This window comes from Barbatula barbatula, assembly GCF_947034865.1.
Source record: "Barbatula barbatula genome assembly, chromosome: 2".
Taxonomy (NCBI): domain Eukaryota; kingdom Metazoa; phylum Chordata; class Actinopteri; order Cypriniformes; family Nemacheilidae; genus Barbatula; species Barbatula barbatula.
In genome coordinates this window covers 28,282,041-28,301,196 of record NC_136767.1, presented here as the reverse complement: position 1 = coordinate 28,301,196, position 19,156 = coordinate 28,282,041, and the positions used below count along the sequence as shown (strand labels likewise).

The window sequence follows — 19,156 nt, the reverse complement described above, 5'->3', positions numbered from 1 at the left end:
TGTATGATTTATGTTTATAATGTCAGGTTTAAGGTTCTTGTCACATACATTTCATACATGTTATTCACAATGTGTCTCAATGATGGGGTGTTTGGGACTTAAGCACGTGCGCACCCATTGCCAACAAAACACAGACACTTACACGTGCGGTTCCTGTCCGGTCCATCTATCTGTTTCAAGCGATCTCCAAATCAAGCGTTAAATCCACCATATTATATAACTGAATCACTGAAATGCCGTGAACAAACAAACACAGATGGACTTGAAGGCAGTGCTCTCCCTCTCTTGCTCCAGCTGGTTGACGTGTGCGCATACTCCTTCTCCCGCTCACCTTGGTTGACGCGTGGGCATGCTCTTTCATCTGGCTCTGGCCGGTTGACGCGCCCAATTCCGGGAGAATTGTCCAATAAGGGACCAGGAAGTTGTCACGAAACGAAAACAACGTTCTGGAACGAATACGAACGCTGATGGAGTGTATCGAGCGCAGAAATACTACGTCATACGTCTTTTACCATGTCAAGCATGAGAACACGCAAGTTTTACATTTTAATGATGTCAGAATGCATGAAATGGAAGTACCAATGCTATTCTTTCCATTTCGTGACTGGAGTGAAGCTGAAATGATCAAAATAAATGTACGACGGGACTTGATTTCATCCATCGAGAACTGGTTGGATTGTTGGAGATGCTAACAAAATGGAGGCAGATTTGAATGACAGTTTGCAGTGGATCGTGGAGGATTAATCCCCATAGGACTCGCCATCACTCACATGAAGAAATCTCCTCCCCCGATCCATTCCTCGTGACGGGAAGTGATGAGAAGTTGTTTCGAAGGGGGTGTATATCAACGTTTTGGATTAAAGACTATAAGGAAACATGAATAAGCACAAAAAGTCACTTATAAATACTTCAACATTCTTCCATTTTGATTACGTGAGCATTTTCACTTTAGTGAGCCTAAACGTTGACTGGTAGTGTTTTAATCTGGTAGTTTTGTTTTGATCCTTTCAAAAATGTCATACTTGAACGTCTTTGTCCGAACAAAGGTATAAAAAATGTCGAACGCTGCTGAAAAATCCTTCAGCATCAGAGAAAAGCTTCAGTTGCTCTTTGGATCTGCTCGTGTTGATTTTGCTGCAGGTGCAGGCAGAGACACGCTCAACCGAGCCCACAGACGGCTTCAGCTCCTCCGAGGAGATTAAGTCACACCTTACTATGAAAAAGACGTTTCCCCTTTCTGTCTTTGCCCTCATGCCTGGGCAAAAACTCCCACAATCCCCCTGGAGTGGGTACAGGAGAGCCGCCCTGTCAACACGTTTTCCCCTCTGCACCTCTCGGAGATTACCGCTGGTGGAATGTGAGGGAACCGAGCCCATGATGCCTGCCGTGATCTCCCGTTGAAAGAGGATTCCGCACTGAAACACGTTCACAGCTTTGTTTGTCATTTTACAACCGAACTATGATCAATTTGACCGTAAAAATATAACCCTCTCACATTCGTACAGGAAAGCAGTAATGCATTGGGTGGTTCCGGAGGAAGAACAGAACAGTCAGGAGTGTTTTCATGCGAGGAATGAAAGTTCAGAAGTTGATCATTTGTTTGCAGCTCAGAGCTGTGAGCCCGCGGCAACACTCATGAATCATCACACACGCTTGATGTGTAACCATTTATCCTGTCAGTGAGATCCTCACATCAAACCGTTTATCGCTGAGAAACACTGCGGAGGCAAAGCTTAAAGGGTCGAGAAACGCCAAACACACCGTTTTTAAACAATATTAAAGGCACACTTGAGGTTTATTATTCATTGTGTAAGATTATTAACAGTGTTCAGAGAGAGGTCAGCGTAGCGTTGTTTGGCTGTGGCACTTATATAAATATATTATAGATTTATTATAGACTTATATAGATATAAATAGGATTTGTGTATGTAAATATCGGTTGATTCTGTGCGGTTGTGACATTCATGAATTAAACTCTCTTGATATGAACTGTTTATTCACACGCACTATTGATCAGTGCAAAATCTCAATATCGGTCATTTTTGATGTTATCGATAATAAACTTTAAGCTGATATAGTAAAGCGGATAAATCAAATCATTTACTCTGGTTGCACGCTGCTCACAGTTCAAATTCAATACAGTACTGTCTTTCTGTCTTGATCTTCCACTTATTCGCTGATATTAGCAAAGCTTGTTGGTAGGTACAGTGTGTAGATACAGTACTTATCAATGTGTAAATTATAGGAGGAAAAGGATATTGTTTGCATCAGACTGCAGTATGCTTTCTCTCTTGAGACCTGTTAGACATGTGGCTATCAAGAAAAAATGTTGGGGTTGTTCTGGAAGAACATCTATAATTTATTTATTAAATACAAAATATACCAGAAAACTTTGAAGGTTAGTAGGTTTGGTACACGCTTTTCACGGGGGAAAATAAAAGTAATGGTGACATTGTTTTCTGCAGTGAATGTTTGAAAATAAAAGCAGTCGTCCACTTTTTGCCTTTTGTTTCAGTCTTAGGGAATTTTATATTCAGATTTAGAGACTGTATATCGGCCAATATATCGGTTAATGTTAAAAAGTATCGGTAACCACTATCGGCCAAAATGAACATACCGGTGCATCCCTACTAATGATTATACAGTCATGGTTAAGTTGGGATCTGTGTTGGTAAATATTGGTTCATTCGGTGCGATTGAGCAATGGGTTGCTCACGTAAATTCATGTGAACTGTCGACTCATGTGCGCTCTTGATCTTCGAGAACTCTTGATCCTTGTAAAGGCTTGATGCAAAAATCTCAATTCATTTGAATGAATGATTCATCCGAACTCCTGTGAACTCTCTCGATTCGTGTGAGCACTTGATTCTCGTGCGAACTCGACTTTTGAAGTCTTGATGTGAACACACGATTCAAATGAACTCTTATTTGGTGTAAACACCTTGCACATGTGAACTCTCCTTTTACGTAAACTTGACACACGTGAATTTTGCTACAGTTTCTATGGAAGCGGATCACTTTTGATGGTTTATCATTTGCTTCTTTAGAGATTGTTACCGTTTTAGTAACGCGCTGCTTTTATGGTTATCCTCACTCAACATCTCTTTGATGTCCGTTTATCAGACAACTGTCGCCTGTAAATTTGCTTTTCAAATCTTGGTTGGATGGTAAAGAATGTAGAATTCGATTGGATGGTGGACGGTGGGTGTGTATATGACAGGGGGTTAAAGGGGAGGAGCTTGCTGTAAGAGGGCTTGATGATGTCAGATAAATGTCGTATAATATTACCAATACACATCTGAAGTGGAACCTGCGGTCTCCTCAGTAGAAAGTCAAACCTGGCCCGTAATCCATCATATAATCCATATCATGTGTGAAACATTGAGCGAGCTATAGAGATATCAATAACGGAGAGAAATACATGCATATTGATTTGAAGCATATTTATTTGTGATAAAGGTCTTCGCTCAGTTCCATTCATTGGAAATCCTAAAATAACATCTCATCTGTAACTCTTTCTGAATAAAATGTGAATTGAATGTAAAAGGTAATGCGTATATTTAAAGGCACTACATCAATTTACAAACCTCTGTGAATCGCAGCGAACAAATGTGTGTGCACAAACTGAGCGATTGTCTTGAGCATGACAGCCATACTGTTAACTTTGAACTCTGAACTCGACGATGTTTGGCAGGAAAAAGACTTTCAGTGAATTATGGGTCATCGTGCAGAATTCCCTCCTGTACACTCCAACATATACAAACACACAAATGTAAGATCTCATGAGAAACCATTCTGTCCTAGAGTGATTTGAATAGTGTGTTGTTGTTTGAGGTGTTAAAGTCAGAAGGTCAGCTGATAATAAAACACGATTTTGTGTGTTTTCTTTGTTTGTGCATGAAAACACGCAGGGAGACGGTTTTTTAGTTTGACTTGATTCAGTAACACCTCTGCATTTTCTGAAAATGTCAAAATATGTGTGTATAATGGACACATAAATTTGTGTTTTGCTCCAAATCTAACTTTCTTAACTTGCATAATAGGTGGCTGTTACCATTAATATGAATTTATTTGTATTATTACTCTTCACAGGGGTCGATAGCACTCTTGATGAGATGACAAGGACACAGTGTCTCTAAACACTGCATTTGAGTGCCATCTGCTGGCTGATGGGATGTCTGCGCATCAAATAACTTCTGTCTTTCTCTGTCTCAGGCTCGATTGGCTCTTCAGAGAGGGGCTCAGGCTGTTATCTTTGATATTACAGATGACAGCAGTGCTGCTCAGGAAGTGAGTGTCTTACAGAAATCTACCCAAAATCCTTCCTAACCCTATTTTCTATGAACAGGTTTCAGAATGATATTGGCATTATGTGTAGGGTTTGCATTAGAGCGATTCCCGGTTTCGATTCCAAAAGTGGAAGTAAAACATTGAAATATCAATCTGTATGGTCATTTCGTCTCCTTATTGGGTGCTTTGCTACAAATTACTCATAAAAATACAGTATTTTTATGAGCACCGTTTTGTGTATACTGTATATACACATAGCAGCCATGTTTCTGATTTATTACAATTTGTATCACCATAGTTCAGCTACATCATGGTTAAACTGTACTATAATGAAACTAGGGTAAATATGTGGTTCCTATGCTTTAGTGCAGTTCAACTATGCTTACTGTAGTAAAAATATGGTTTATTTTCATGAGGGCTTTTACTGAGGAATCGGTAGATGACAGGGTTAACACATTTCTGAAAATATGCACACAGGAATTGATAAGAGGAATTGAAGTTTTAAAATCAAGAATCCGAATCCGATTCTTTTCCGATTTCCGACCTTTCGATTCCGAATTGGAATCGATTTTCGATCCCCAACTGAAATTATTGGATGGTTTTTGTCACGGTATAATCGCTCTTGTCACTGTCGAATTTTTTTATATTTTCAGAATATGAGCTCATTATTATTATATTTTATTATTATTTTATTTTGATAATTTCATGTTATTTTTAGCATCATTTTAAAGGATTTTGATGCATGTTCATTTTTTTGAATATCATTTTCTGAATATTTGCTATATAAGTTTCATGTTTTTTAGTTTAGTTTCAATTATAGTGGAATTTCTATTTATTTTTAGCTCATAGTTTTACTGCATAATGTCAAAATTATTTCCATTTATTTCTGAGAAAACATTTTAAAAAATTGGTTTAGTTGACGTTTTTTCGAATACTATTTGAGCTTATGTTTTATTTGATTTAAAATAATAGAAACGTAGTAAACTATAATAACCTTAGTGTTGCATTGACTCAAAGATCCAGCCAGAAGAAAAAAGTCTTACAGATACGATTGAGACGTCATACCTGGTAAACCACATCGAGAGATGAAATAAAGACGTGATGAACAGAAGATGTTTATTTTATCTCATTATTCTAAAGTTCTTTTGTATTCTTTCGCAGCTGCGTGACTCTGGTTCTCTGCCGCGGCCGGTCGTGTTGGTGAAGTCAACATACGCTGAAGAACTGATGGGGCTGGTCAATAAGAACGAGGAAGCCATGGTGCGGATAGACATCATGATGGAAACTCCTAAATGGGTGAACACAGAATCATTTATATCAGTTTTGAACTTGTAATGGAGTGTGTCGTTTAACATCTTCTATCTCACTTCAGCCTCACTATGACGTGGGCATTCTCTTGACCGTCGCTCTGGCTGTGTTGGCCATCATCATGATCTTTGCTCTGCGATTCCGCTGCAGATCTAACAGAGCCTGGGTAAGAGTTATTCACTGATGGTTTATAAAGTGTCTCTATTTGTCTTTGTAATCACACGGTGATAAATGAGAGACCTCAGAATGGACATGTGCTCTCCACTTGCAGGACTCTGTGCACCAGCAGACCATGAGAGCCATCAGCAGATTGGAGACGCGCACGTACACGTCTTCGGGTTGCAGCGGATCCCAGCGTTCCCGTGCAGCGCCGGGGTCCAACAGCAGCTCCGGATCCGGCCCCGTCTGTGCCATCTGTCTCGAGGAGTTCATGGATGGCCAGGTATCTAAGCCTTCTCTTTTTTGAAAAGAATTGATGGGGTGTTTGAGATTATTTGTATTGATTGTCTCTTTGTCTTTCTCTGGCAGGATTTGAGGATCATCTCCTGTGCTCACGAGTTTCATAAGGAGTGTGTGGACCCGTGGCTCCTGCAGCAACGCACGTGCCCGCTGTGCATGCACAACATCATGGGTAAACAGCCTCAGGGTACATATACTGGATATTTCTCTTAATCTAAAAACTTGTGAAACGTGATAATACAACATTTATAATGTTATGCAGTTCTGTATGTACAACAGGACAAATGCTCTTTTACTGCTTTTCAAGAAACGTCAAACCAATTTTGAAAAATCTATACCATAATGTATGTTTGCATGCTAAATATTGATCTAGTTATTTCCTTTTTCAAATCCAAATTTACTTCTGTAGTTCTGTGATGTGACTACTTGAATTCGTCATTTTTGTCAGTGGCCACTAGTATGATTCTACTGCTGTTGAACACAAATGAAATAAATAAAAATTATGTCTTTATGTCTCAAATCAGGTCCCGAATTGACATCCCGTCAGCCACAGAGATCCCGTCTGCTGCCCCCTCCACCGGACCACCACAGCCAGGCCTTCCTCCTCTCTCATCACTATTCAAACCCTCACCCCCAATACCACATCCCCTTCTCCATGCGGCATAACTACCCCCGCACCCCCTCCGGCCCTTTACCCCAGTTTGGCCACCATAGCAACTCTCCCCAACTCCATCCCCGCACCCTGCGATGTTTTCCCAGCAGACCGTTGGGCGCAAGTTGCGTGTATCATCTCGGCCCGGATGCCCATCACGGACGCCCGCACAGAACAGGCGGGCACGGTTGTCGGACCGTAGGACATCACTACGGCCCCAGACGGCCGTGCCCCCGCTGCCCCTCGGTGGTCCCGAGAAACGCTTCGGGCTCCCGTCCGTCACCCGCAAACAATGCGGCCCACCATCACGTCCCGCGCGGCGGAGGCTCGCACGGTCGGCAGGACGACAGCAGCTGTTCCGGAGGGAGCTACCGCACAGAACGTAGCGGTTATCTTGCCGACGTGCCGGTTAGCGATTCTAGTTCGGGATCGTGCCACGGATCGTCCAGTGACTCGGTACTGAACTGTACGGACATCAGCCTGCAGGGCGTGTACGGCAGCTGGTCCACGTTTCGCAGTTCGCTCAGTAGTGACTATGACCCGTTTTTGTATTACGGACCGGGCAAAGGGAGCGCAGAGGCCACGGAAAGGCCTCGGTCGCTGGACTCGGTAGTGAACCGCTCGGGAAACGGTCCCGGTGCTGATGGGAACGGGCCGTGCTCGGAGGAGCAGCAACAGCAAGTGGCTGTTTTCAGTCACGTCCACTATCACAGACATAGACACCACTATTACGAGGACGGAGAGGTCAGTCAAGGGCCCGGTAGGGGCTCGGATGAGGATCAGGGGGCGGCGGGTGGCCCTTGTAACACAGCTAAAGACAAAGACTCTACAGGGTGTCAGATACAGTTTCTGTCATGCAACTGCCCCAAAACGGACGTGGGTTCAAGGGGTCTTGAGGACACAGACCCCTCCGGCCACTCCTTGGTCGTGCCCTCCTCTTCTTTAACCTCTCCATCCCCCTCTTGTTGCCACAAGGGCTCAGCTTGGCCCACCAGACGGAAAACCGTCGGACCTTCGCCGGTTGTTCATTTCCATCAAAACTTGGACCTTCAAGAGGATTGTAGCCTTCATATTCACTACGGACAGGGAGCGGGAAGCTATTGCTGCTCACCTCCTCCGGACGTGGCCCCCACGCTGCTGCCGGTTCCCCTGATTTTGGACTCTACGGGGATGACGGACTGGCCGTGTTGTGGGGGGGCTCACGTGGTGTGGCAGAAACGGGCTCAGCAGGCCCCTTCAGAGCCTCAGCTTCAAAGTTCTGCCTCTGCGGTGGACAGACCACTGTGTAGAGCTCATCACAGGCCAGGGGACGAACTTCCTAGAGACATCTGTCTGTACTGCCAAACTTTACACAATAGTCAGGGTGAGTGTGCTTTTTTATATGAAAATACCTAATTCTGAAATTCTTTTGAAATCTGTTTTTTTGTGAGGTCGTTCATGTCTTTTCGAATACTGTTGCTAATCCAAGCAAGTGATAGTTCACCCGCAAATTAAAAGTCTGTCATCATTTAGTCACTCTCTTGTCATTTCAAACCTGTATGACTTTCTTTCTTCTGCAGAACACAAAAGAAGATATTTTGAAGAGTGCCGGTAGGCGGCGCTTTCTTCAAAATATCTTCTTTCGTGATCTGCAGAAGTCATACAGGTTTGAAATGACAAGAGGGTGACTAAACCTTTAAATGGGATCCATTTGATGTGCATGCAACGTAAATGACTTTGGTGTGAAATATACGAAAAGCAAAAGGTAATTGAGGTAAGTGCATTAAAATTGGTTATCGTCATTTGATGTCGATGCATGCGAAGACAAGTATGGAAAGTAACGTGCAGTTTTATGTTTCAAACAGAGATGGCGATAGAGAAGCAAACGTTGTTTCTATGTAATATGACATTACATTTTGTCACTATATGAATTTTGTAGAAATGTGAACATTTATTCAGTTCAATCTCTTTCTAAACATGTGTACTTGAAAGCGTCGCAAAATTTCAAAGCTTGCACATTTGAACGCAACAACTTTAGATTCCGAGTGATTTTTGCAGCAAATGAAAACACTGTGAGAAATCACATTCGTATGCTGCGTTATGCATGCTTTTCCAAACCTGTTTGACTTGCAAAGCACAAGAAGATATTTTGAAGAATGTTGGGAACCACACAAACCCAACTTTCACTGTATGACACATAAACACGGAGACATTTTTCAAAATATCTCCTTTTCAAATAAAGTGATATAGAGGTTTTGAACAACCCGGGGGTGAATAAATGATGACAGATGTTTTTTTCTGTGAACTATGCCTTTAACTGAATTCTGATTTGGATTTGTTTGATTCTGCAGGGTCAGAGGAAGAGTCTGGTGTATGATAAACTCTTCGTCCCAATCTCCTCACGCTGCTACACAAGAGCCGATAAAGACAAAACTCTTCGGCTGTCTCTCTTGCTGTCTTTTTCACACAAACACGTCTATACACATTCACAAACATCGTTTTCAACATCAAACCGCCTCTCCCGGAGCACCCTGACCTCAGAATATCCTTCATCAGCTATCAGTTCAGTCAATTTTTGACTAGCATCATCCATTAGGTTCATTGTGAAAGCCCATTCCTCATTCAGATCAATCCATACCGCAATTGCTTCCAAGTTTTGCATTGGAAAACATTTTCTTCTTCAACGGTCAGTGTTCTTCTTCAGGTCAAACCCTTTCACGACAGAGCAACAGTAGACATGACATTATACAAGTACTGCTCGAGTGTTTGCAACTCGCATGCCCACCGGCTCATTCTGGCACTACCTGCCCCTTCTGTTTCATATCTCAAACGTTATACAGCAGTTTAGCTTTCCTGTGCCGGCCGTCGTTCAACCGTCCGGCTCACAGATATGCGGTTTCCAGCACTACCTCAGATAAGTCCTGGTACTTCAAAGGTACATATCCAGTAGCCTCTCTTTACCTCTGATAGATATGAACTCAGAGCAGAGATAAAGATCTTCATATAATCTGTCCCTGGAGAAAAGAAGCTCCAGTGCTTTCTCACGGGTTTTCTTCGTTCAGTTGTGGCAGCTGTTATTTACTAAATGAATTGACTGAATATATGGGGAATGTTGTGAAGATGCTTTCTGTTTCGGTTCCGTTGTCCGTCGTTTGTCGCCGCTGAGGACTACGCTTCCCATAGTGCTTCGCCTTCAAGTCCCTTTAGTCACGTGACCTTCGTGTGACCTCAAAGGGACACTGACATTTCATAGAACGTCACCAGCATACAAGCTCACAAGTGCCTGTTTCCTATAAAATGAACATTACATGAAGTTTGTACATTTGATGTAATCTACTGACATAATGCAATGCCCAGACAACCACCCATAACCTTGATACTCTTTACAAACGCAGAGTGTGGTAACATTTATCTTTGCTCTGTTTCCCAGAAGTCTCTATTGCCAAATATTTGAATAGAAACTCTCTAAAACAGCCCTCCTATTTCAATAGAAGCATCTGTGCCGTGTTTCCCGTACAGGGATTAAGACTAGTACTAGACTACATGTCTAAATGTTAGAGCTGTCTAAACTGAGAACAGCTTGGCCCGACACATCTTAAAATACATCAGTGCAATTGTTTTGTCTCAAAATGCACAAATGTAATGGTATTTTTTGTAATGCCGTTTGTAAAAACGACTTAAATGCCCTAATTTAACCAAGGTCTAGTCCTGATGTAAACGTATCCCTTCCGGGAAACCGCCCCTGAGACTCTAAAGTTTCTTGGTGATAATCAGCATGACACAGATGCTTCTCGTAGGCTTTCACTTGTATTGGACCCAGAAATTATTTTATGGATAAAAACACTGGAATTCTTGCCGTGGCAAATATTAATTTCATTTTTTATATATTTGATATAAGTTGTCAAATGAAAATGTATGCACAATTGTAGCTGTTTTTGTCACTTGCTGAACCACATTTTCATTGCCATATTTCCGTATGTAATCATTTTCTTTCGTGGTCAAACGTTCACACTTTCATAAGACGCATTTTGGTCAAAGGGTAAAAGCTCTTTAAGGCTTTTCTAAGACAGTTTTTCATATTTTTTTAAAAATCTATAGAGATGCATTTTTCTACAGTTCAATTTCTAGAAAAATGATATAAACTTTACATTATCTGTTTAATTGGGTCTCATATCTATGCAACATTCTTCTCTTCATGTCCGAACGGACACGCTGGATTTGCAATAACTTTATCAACCAAAGACGCAGCAGGTGTATGTGTGGTGCTCATCTGTCCAAACCAACTACAGCCACACGATTGTCTTTCATTTCAAGTTAGTTGTCGATTATTGCGCAAACTTTCCTTGCACTTGACTCAAATGACATCGAGGTCAGTGTGCAACACTCGCCTTTGTCTAGAAATGATGCAAACAGCACTTTGCCTCGAAAAATAGGCACGTGATTCGAGAGAGGAACTCAAAGTGAAAGCAGTATGTAGCTACTAATTCGACACAATATTACGTCAATCAATGAAATGTCACTAAACAATAATGTTTGATTTTTTTTCTACCTACGGTCGACGTGTTTGTTGTCACTCATGTCTGTATTGTTTATTTTCTCTTTTTCGACAGATAATTACCTGAAACTGCCTTTTTAATAAAGCAAAGTCCCTTCAGAAATCCGGGGATATGCCAGTATATTTTCAATATGTTGTGTTTTAAAAAAAGATAAAACCGTTCTGAGATAAAGTGTTGTATTTTATATATAATAGAACATTTCAATATGGTAATGTCGCTAATATATTTATTTACTAATATATTTATCCATTTTCGTCCAGGTCTGAGAAAGTTCAAGATGTTGTTTTCTCACTTTTGGAATGTTATCTTTACGAAACGTACAGCTGCCATCATAGATGTATAAACCTGGCATCATTCCGATTATATACAAATAAATTATTTTGAAGTAAAACATTTGTGCTCAGTTCATTTATTTTCTAAACGTCTCAGATTTTAATCCTAAATGATAAAAGCCAGAACAAATTCTTCATTTCCAGTATATTTTCATAACCATTGTTATTGTTATCCAACTTTATAACTCTAATTGCTTCTATTGTCAGGTTATTTTTTATAATTTCTTTTTCAGAAAATGTAAATATCTTTTTTTACAGTCTTTTATTTTCTTAAACCTAATGCACAAGCGATATTAAGACGCTATCAGTGTCATACATTAGAGATCTTTATTCATGGAATATGTGAGATGTTGTATTGTGAAGCACTGTTGTGCGCTCATGCGGTTGTGTGTTTGTGGCGTTATCATGTGTGCATCAGTAGAAAGGCTTTGCGTTGCCGGGACCGTCGGCTGTGACGGCCGTCAGATTTCCTCGGGCATCCTGGTCTTTCTCAATGGCCTCAAACAGAGATTTGAAGTTTCCAGCTCCAAAACCCTGAAAAACAAGGCAACACATGGTAAACTCGCAGTTTTGACAATGCATGTTTTTTTCTTGCATTGAAACGACACACGGTTAAAAAAAACACATTTAATCATTTGTCTGGAATTTTGGGCAGGAAGTAAGGGGTGGTGTTAATGATGGTGGTGGGCGGGGTTTGAAAAATCAGCCCAATGGAAAGGTTTTTTGATGAAAAATTACTATGTGAACGGAAGAGCCTTGCAAAAAGACAGCAGGAATGTCTAGTGAAAAATAAAATGAAGGTCTAGTTTCTGATGCAAGATTGTGATGCTTTTCTTTCGAGAGCTTCTTCTTGAATGTTGGAAACGGAGTGTGATTTGAATTGAAAGTTCAGGGCGTTTGGCTCACATCAGAAGTTTTCAAAAATCTCCTAATAAAACTACAGGCCTGTCTAAACTGCTATTCAACACCGTGTCAGTGACTATATGAAGGATGAACATACGGAGTGGTTGTGTCTCTGGATGACCTCCAGAAATAGGGTCGGTCTGTCTTGCACAGGTTTGGTGAAGATCTGCAGCAGGTAACCCTTATCGTCAAAGTCTACTAAGATTTTTAGCTCCTGGGTTAAATCAAATAAAAATGAAAAACCAACGGTATCAGTTACATTTGGATAAACATTCAGTGCTGTTTATACTTTGTCCTCTGACCTGCAGGATTTTGAGGTCTTCCTTCACTTTGATCTTCGCTGTCTTGAGTTCCTCTCTCAGGATGTCATAGTAACTGTCAGGTGCACACAGGAACTCCATCCCTCGAGCTCTGAGGTTCACGATCTAACTCGGAAACAAATCACTTATGAGATTTCACTGTAGTTTGGGTGTGATCTGAAATAAACAGTGAATGGATATTGGTTGCCAGTTTTGTAACACACGGCTTGGATGATGTCGGACGTGTTTAAGGCGATGTGCTGAACTCCTGGACCCCCGTTGTAGTCGATGTACTCCTTCATAAATAAACAGACATATTCATAGAATCTTTATTGTATTGTATTTTTACAATAGATTTATTTAACAAAAGATAGCAAAACTATGAAAAAAAACTATTTTAGAAATGTGTTTAGAAACACTTGTAATGCGTTTTGTAAGAAGTTTAGCGATGCTGGATGAACCTGGATCTGTGATTTCTTTTTCCCTGGAGCTGGTTCATTAATGGGCATCTTAATGGTTTCCTCATAATTTGTAACTACGATGGACCTGAGCGAGCTGTATTCTGTGTGGATCTGTTTATCATCGATGGACCAGAACCTGTGGAACCACAGACACTTCTGATACCTGCAGAACAAGAACACAGACGTGTTGTTTGATCTCGAAGTTTCCTGGAAGATGTCTCATTGATTTGTTTTCTGGGAGCGTGCGTGACCCTCACCAGTCTGATACTGGCACCATTTTATCATCTGGCTGGTTTCCCACAATGTGATCGATAAAGTTTAGGTGTCCCGGTGGACTGTTGCGAGAGAAGCAGGAGGTTAGAAACACTCTCTTCAAACAGCGTGTTCTTTAAGAAACGTGCATTCATTCAAGAATACTCTTGCAGCTGACTCACAGTTTTGGTAACAGCGGGTCTCTGAACAGCGGCTCGTGGTATCCAGGTAGAAATAAACCCTTGTAAGGTCCCATGTACTCAACAAATGTGTGTGTGGTGTCCCCGTACTGCAGAAGATAGACAGAATGTTTATTGATCTTTAAACTGTTTTAGTGTGTGTTTGTGTGTGCGTGCGTGCGTGCGTGCTTGTCATGAAGTGTGTCCTGGACTTACTGTTTTTACAATGGCATATTTGACTTTGCCACCAGAGTCCTGCTCTACCCACGGCTCTCTGACTATCACTGCTCCTCTCTCTTTGGCTTTCTGCCAACACAAGCACACTTTGAACAAATCGGTCACAAAGATACAATTTACATTAAGCGTATTTTTATATCTCAGGGTAATTGACTGAGCGTGAATCATTCCGGTATCTGAAGAGTATGGAGGTGTGAAATGAATGTAGATTGTAAAAGTCAAATAATCTGGATTTGGGTCGATTCGATGATGAGAAATGTTTAAGTGTAAATTGAGATCTTCAATACTTGACTTTTGAGTGCAGACTCGACAAATATGAGTTCAGTTTGAGACATTGTTGACATCTCTTCTGAAACTAATGACGGAGACATTTTTGCCTTTTTTTCTCAGGAGAAATAACCGAGGCACGCGAGACTTAAACCAAAGTTTCTATTTGCTCTCCATTTATTCTCATGGATGTCTCAGAAATAATTCAGATATTAACGAGATCTCATCTGTGAGGTTTTTTTCTCACGGTTAAGGAGAACCATGAATGAAATACGGCCAGAAACGAAGCGCATCTGCTTTACCTTGACTAAAAAGTCACAGTCCTCCACTTGAAATGCAATGTCCTTCACCCCATCACCATGTTTGATAAGATGTTCCCCTATTTCTGTGGAAAGAAAGCTTCTGGCTTGATACTTTCAATCAGACCACAACTGTAAAAAATAGGATTTACAACATTTGTTTGTATAAAATTGTTTTGTTAAAAATGTCTGTAACGTTTTTAAAGTAAATTTTACTTTTACTTGCACAAATGACACTCATAGTTGAGTATACAGCGTGCACAGTAAAAAAACAACTGGTAAGATTTTCCTGGTTTTTAACTTTAAAAAAGCTGTGTGCAAATAAATAAGTAACTTATTTTTTACAGTGCAAGTTTAACCCAAGAATTTTGGTTCATACCTTCATTTCCAGGATTCAGAGCTGATGCAAAGACAAATATTATCTGTGAAAACAACAAACATTGTATGTTGTTAGTCTTGTGTTTACCGGTGTATATATGTGTGTGTGACACACACACCTTGTCCTGTTTGATAGCATGTGACACGACTTCTCTGCTGCCCGTCTCCAGACCTTTATATGCCAGCGCCTCGAACCCAAACTTATCACAGTAAAACACTGCGGCCTAGATGAGCAAAAGAAGAAGATGTGAGCTGTTTTCTGCCTCCACAGAGATCTTATTCCATGTCTAATACTGCCTGGTCTGCGGGGTTAAAGTGACCACATTAACACCATCTGCTCATGAAGGGCCATATTTTGGATACGTCATATTTATCCCTCATTTATTTTGCGTGTACAGTTGACTCTGTGGTGCTGTACCTCATTCCAGTGGTCAGACATGGTCATAGATTGTTTGCAGTGTAAATATGACGTAATTCTCTTATCACGATTAAACAAGATGATCTCTTGTATTAAGATGCCATTATGCATCATCAAAACACTTTTCTATGTGCTTATAATGGCTTCAGCATATTTAAAACTATGTATGATCATAACGTGTCATTAATTTAGCACAGTGGTTCTCAACAAGGGGGGCCCAAGCTGGGGGGCCATGGAAGGGGGACTAAGGGGGCTAATCATTTAAAATGAGACCAAATGAGCATTGAAATACATTTTAAAACAACTCAAAACCAAGATATTTCTTATTATTGGTCCATGCTTATATACATATCAACACTTTTCCAGTTAATATCATGCTAAATATTTGATTGGGTAGAGTTTTTGGAGGCGGGAATATTGTTGAATACAGTGGGAGACCTTGGAGTAAAAAAGGTTGAGAACCCCTGATTTAGCCGACCCAAATACTTTAAGATCATCTTGTTTTATATGATCACAGAACTCTCACCTGTTTGGCATTTCCAACCCAGAATGTCAAATGATGAAACTTTACAAATTTCCCTCTCTCTGGCTAAAACGAAAACATTGTATTTCGTAAAGAGAAGAAAATGATAAATAAAACATTTTTATGCACAAAATAAGAACATGAGGAAATATTTTTGGTCTTCGAATGCTGAAACAAATGAACTAGTGAAATGTATTTATGCTTGTTGAAAATACCTTTTCTCCTTTGTCGGTATAAGACGTCTAAAAGGAAATGAAACCATGATGTTATATTTACAAATAAAAACACAAAAAAAAGAGCTTCGTGATCGAAGACATTTGATTTTATACTGTGAAAAGCCGTGGAAAAGGTTACTTTAAAAGACTGAATGACGATGATGCTAGTTTTTACAAAATATATTTGACAAAACACAGTTGTACATAACTCCTATAGTCTAATAAATAAGTGACTATTTGATCTATATACAGTGTGTAATGGATTTCAGCAGACTCACCATCCTGATGGTCTTGACAGAGCTGATTAGAAATGAAAGAAGTTTCATCCACAGATACGAGCTGTTTTATGTGCTGTGGTGAACGAACGTCGGGTCACACACCCCTTCTATCCAGCCAACAAAAAACCTCTCTCTCCACATACATTACTCTGGAGGTGAGGGTCATAGGTTTGATTGTCATTGCAGAAACGTCCTAGAAGACATTTGTGAAGTTCGTTTTTAGAAAAGCTTGAGTATCCACACGTGCTATATTCTCTCATCTAATGCATTGCCATGTGTATTGTTTGGTGTCTATACAATATGTTAACAATAATAATATATATTACAATATTTCCTATCATTTTAAATAAACATTTGCTCGGTTTTTACGCTAGAGGGCGTTATGTTACTAGATCTCCTGCCCATGTAATGACAAAAGTGAAGATTCCAGAACATCCAAATAGAGCTGGTGGAACTGACATGAATACGAATGCTGTTGGTGTTTTTGTAACAGGACTGGGGATTATTCTGAAACATAAACATGGAACAGATCAACACTAAACTTTGACCCTCCATCACAAATGTGGTCCATTTCAACAAAAACAAAGAAAAGGTGAATAAATATTAAAAGGATATTATCTGAATATCACCCATAGAAACCTGAGTGCACCATATACACATTCATGTCGATGTCTTTACAGAATAAGAAAGTGTCTGTGTGAGTTATTTTGACCTGAGCTTTAAGGACACTGAGATCATTGTACCTTTGGCCCAGTTCAGTTTGTCATGGCGTTCAGACATAGAAACAAGGTTTAAAGCCACATGCTTGATAACAGGCTCGTGTTTCTGTAGCTGTGGGCGGGAGGTGAAGCACCAATCAGCTTTCTTTACAGTCAGCAATATGACCTTTGCATGTGCCAATACTGTAAACATACACGTATGACAACACGGAGTGTACCACGCAAACTTCACAATATGTAATGCACATTTCTGTCAATTCCAATTTCAGTGGAGTGTTTCGTTCAAATTGCACTTGTTAAATTGAGAAAGCACATTCCAACCAAAGACAAATGACAAACCAAAGTGATTTAAAAGGTTACTTAAATTCTCCTGGCCATGCCATCAGTTTGTTAATATTTACTCGATATTTACTCGATTTGATATTTACTCGATTTCGTTACTCGAGATGAACTCGGCTGTAACGAATGGTGGTACAGATCTCAGGTGGGCACGCACGCAGGTGCTGGAGCTGCAGTAGTATTGGCTCGTGGTCGGGGCGGTGCCATGATGTTAGACGTCAGTCTGACTGCTGCATGGAAGCATCTGATGTCAGACTGATGTCAGACGGCAAATCTGTGATTAAAGAAGATGAAAGCCTGTTCAGAAATAACTCTGAGCTTTAACTGAACACACGTCAGTTACAGTAATGCAGGAATGTACTGTGCTGTCAAAAAGAACCGAAAGGTGTCATATTATTCCCATTGCTCTTTTGAAAAGGTTTCCCTTAAATAATATTTGTTTAAATAATTAGTTGTTGTATTATTGCATTTTAAGGCATTGTGTTGGGAATATGGTGCTCTTTAAAAGAGTAGAAGGTAGTGCTATGATATTATGTTAGGTCCATTACAATATTACCATATTAAATTCTTACTTTAAGTTATGTTATCAACTATAAACTATAAAAATATAAATTAAGAAAACTTTACAGCTACATAATTAAATATTTAAATATTAACGTTTTTCCTGTTTGACACTGACAATTTCTATGTGACATCAACAACATTAAAACCTTTTGTAAAAGCAATGTCATTTAATTTGAACAAAATGTAAGACATTTTAAAGTCCTTCCTTAAAGATAAAGTTCCTTATTCCTATCAAAATCTACCAAGAACAATAAATAAAGAATGACAGTACTGAATCTGAGAGTTTCTGTTGTAATAAATGATATTGATAATTAAAAAATGCACACAAAAAATCAACACAAACACATTCATTTAAAAGATGTGCGAGTGTCTTGTCTATGCCCCAGAAATAACATTTGTTATAATTTTATTAAAATTATTTAGAAAGTGTGATTTTACAGGACAAACTTTTATCTTAGGTTCAAACTCTTATTTCACATCACGCGCGGTCCGTCGCCTTAATTCACGTCCTGCCAGAGGCGCCGTAAATCACGTGGACACGTTGTGCCGCGCTGTGATTTTCTATTGGCTGATCTATCACCTCTTCCCGTTCCTCCAGCTCGAGCCTCGCTCCGATTGGTCTTATTGTGGGCGTGTATCCGCCCATTCACGCATCCCGTTGTTCGAGCCGCTATCCTGCCGTTGTCTTCCATTGGGTACTAGGCCTTTAAGCCTCGCGCCATTGGTAGGCTGCCAGATCTGGTTGATCGTGATTGGCTGTCGCATAACTCATCGCCAGTGAATGCGGAAGTAGTGCGCTCTACTGAGTCACCGTTGTGTCAGCTGATTATTTCACAGTGAGTATCTTCATTATGTTTCATTTTCTTCAGCGATAACCTTATTGGAGATGTATATGTTTTGCGATAACGCTCATCCGCGTACTTTATAGCGTAAATCCGTATGTTTTGATGTTGGTTTAAGTAGATTTTTATCTGGATTTGTGCAACCATGTGTGAGAATGTGGTTGCATTGGCCAGCTGGGCTGTTACCCTCCACTCACACTAAACTCACGAGCTGGTGTGATTTGTTGTAAAGTGAAAGATGTAAAATATTTAAGTATGGATCATTAAAGACCCCATACTGTCCATACAATGTATACACTTCTATCAATGTGGGGACAAGCCTCTTTTCTTAAATCCGCTAGATGTAAAATATGTTTGGAGGTCTTTTGTGGAAATAAACAATACACACACTTGTATGTAAAAATGTA

General features: G+C 40.2%; 3 protein-coding genes across 7 annotated transcripts in view; 2 read left to right on the top strand and 1 right to left on the bottom strand.

Moving 5' to 3' along the window:
- Positions 1-11,631, top strand: part of rnf43 (ring finger protein 43) — a 68,475-nt gene extending 56,844 nt beyond the window's left edge. Inside the window, exons 3-9 of one of the 4 annotated variants that reach the window (XM_079472575.1) lie at positions 4,216-4,290; positions 5,452-5,586; positions 5,663-5,764; positions 5,870-6,040; positions 6,127-6,244; positions 6,582-8,072; positions 9,040-11,631. In XM_079472575.1, the coding sequence (XP_079328701.1) occupies positions 4,216-4,290; positions 5,452-5,586; positions 5,663-5,764; positions 5,870-6,040; positions 6,127-6,244; positions 6,582-8,072; positions 9,040-9,065 (2,118 nt within the window). In that variant the 3' untranslated portion in view covers positions 9,066-11,631. Of the gene's footprint in view, positions 1-4,215; positions 4,291-5,451; positions 5,587-5,662; positions 5,765-5,869; positions 6,041-6,126; positions 6,245-6,581; positions 8,200-9,039 lie in introns of those variants that run through there. The other 3 variants (XM_079472577.1, XM_079472576.1, XM_079472574.1) reach the window with 3 other exon arrangements.
- On the bottom strand, positions 11,595-16,423 carry hpda (4-hydroxyphenylpyruvate dioxygenase a). The gene is made up of 14 exons (XM_079472608.1): positions 16,286-16,423; positions 16,008-16,034; positions 15,796-15,858; positions 14,971-15,075; positions 14,853-14,895; positions 14,477-14,559; positions 13,887-13,976; positions 13,674-13,780; positions 13,497-13,574; positions 13,240-13,402; positions 13,003-13,074; positions 12,782-12,904; positions 12,577-12,693; positions 11,595-12,110 (listed from the first exon to the last, which is right to left on the bottom strand). The coding sequence occupies exons 1-14, from the start codon at positions 16,331-16,333 to the stop codon at positions 11,991-11,993; spliced, it is 1,239 nt and encodes a 412-aa protein (XP_079328734.1). The 5' UTR covers positions 16,334-16,423; the 3' UTR covers positions 11,595-11,990.
- A 2,218-nt stretch (positions 16,424-18,641) lies between these two features.
- Positions 18,642-19,156, top strand: part of mtmr4 (myotubularin related protein 4) — a 39,710-nt gene continuing 39,195 nt past the window's right edge. For both annotated transcript variants that reach the window (XM_079476198.1, XM_079476196.1), the window contains exon 1: positions 18,642-18,743. The gene's annotated coding sequence lies outside the window, so the exon portion shown is untranslated. The remainder of the gene's footprint in view (positions 18,744-19,156) is intronic.

Excerpts from the sequence above, each read along its gene's own strand:
- hpda (XM_079472608.1), bottom strand. The coding sequence starts at position 16,333 with ATGAAACTTCTTTCATTTCTAATCAGCTCTGTCAAGACCATCAGGATG. Across the intron at positions 16,035-16,285 it reads CTGTCAAGACCATCAGGATG|ACGTCTTATACCGACAAAGG; the intron begins GTGAGTCTGCTG and ends ATTTCCTTTTAG. Across the intron at positions 12,905-13,002 it reads CGTCCGACATCATCCAAGCC|ATCGTGAACCTCAGAGCTCG; the intron begins GTGTGTTACAAA and ends TTTCCGAGTTAG.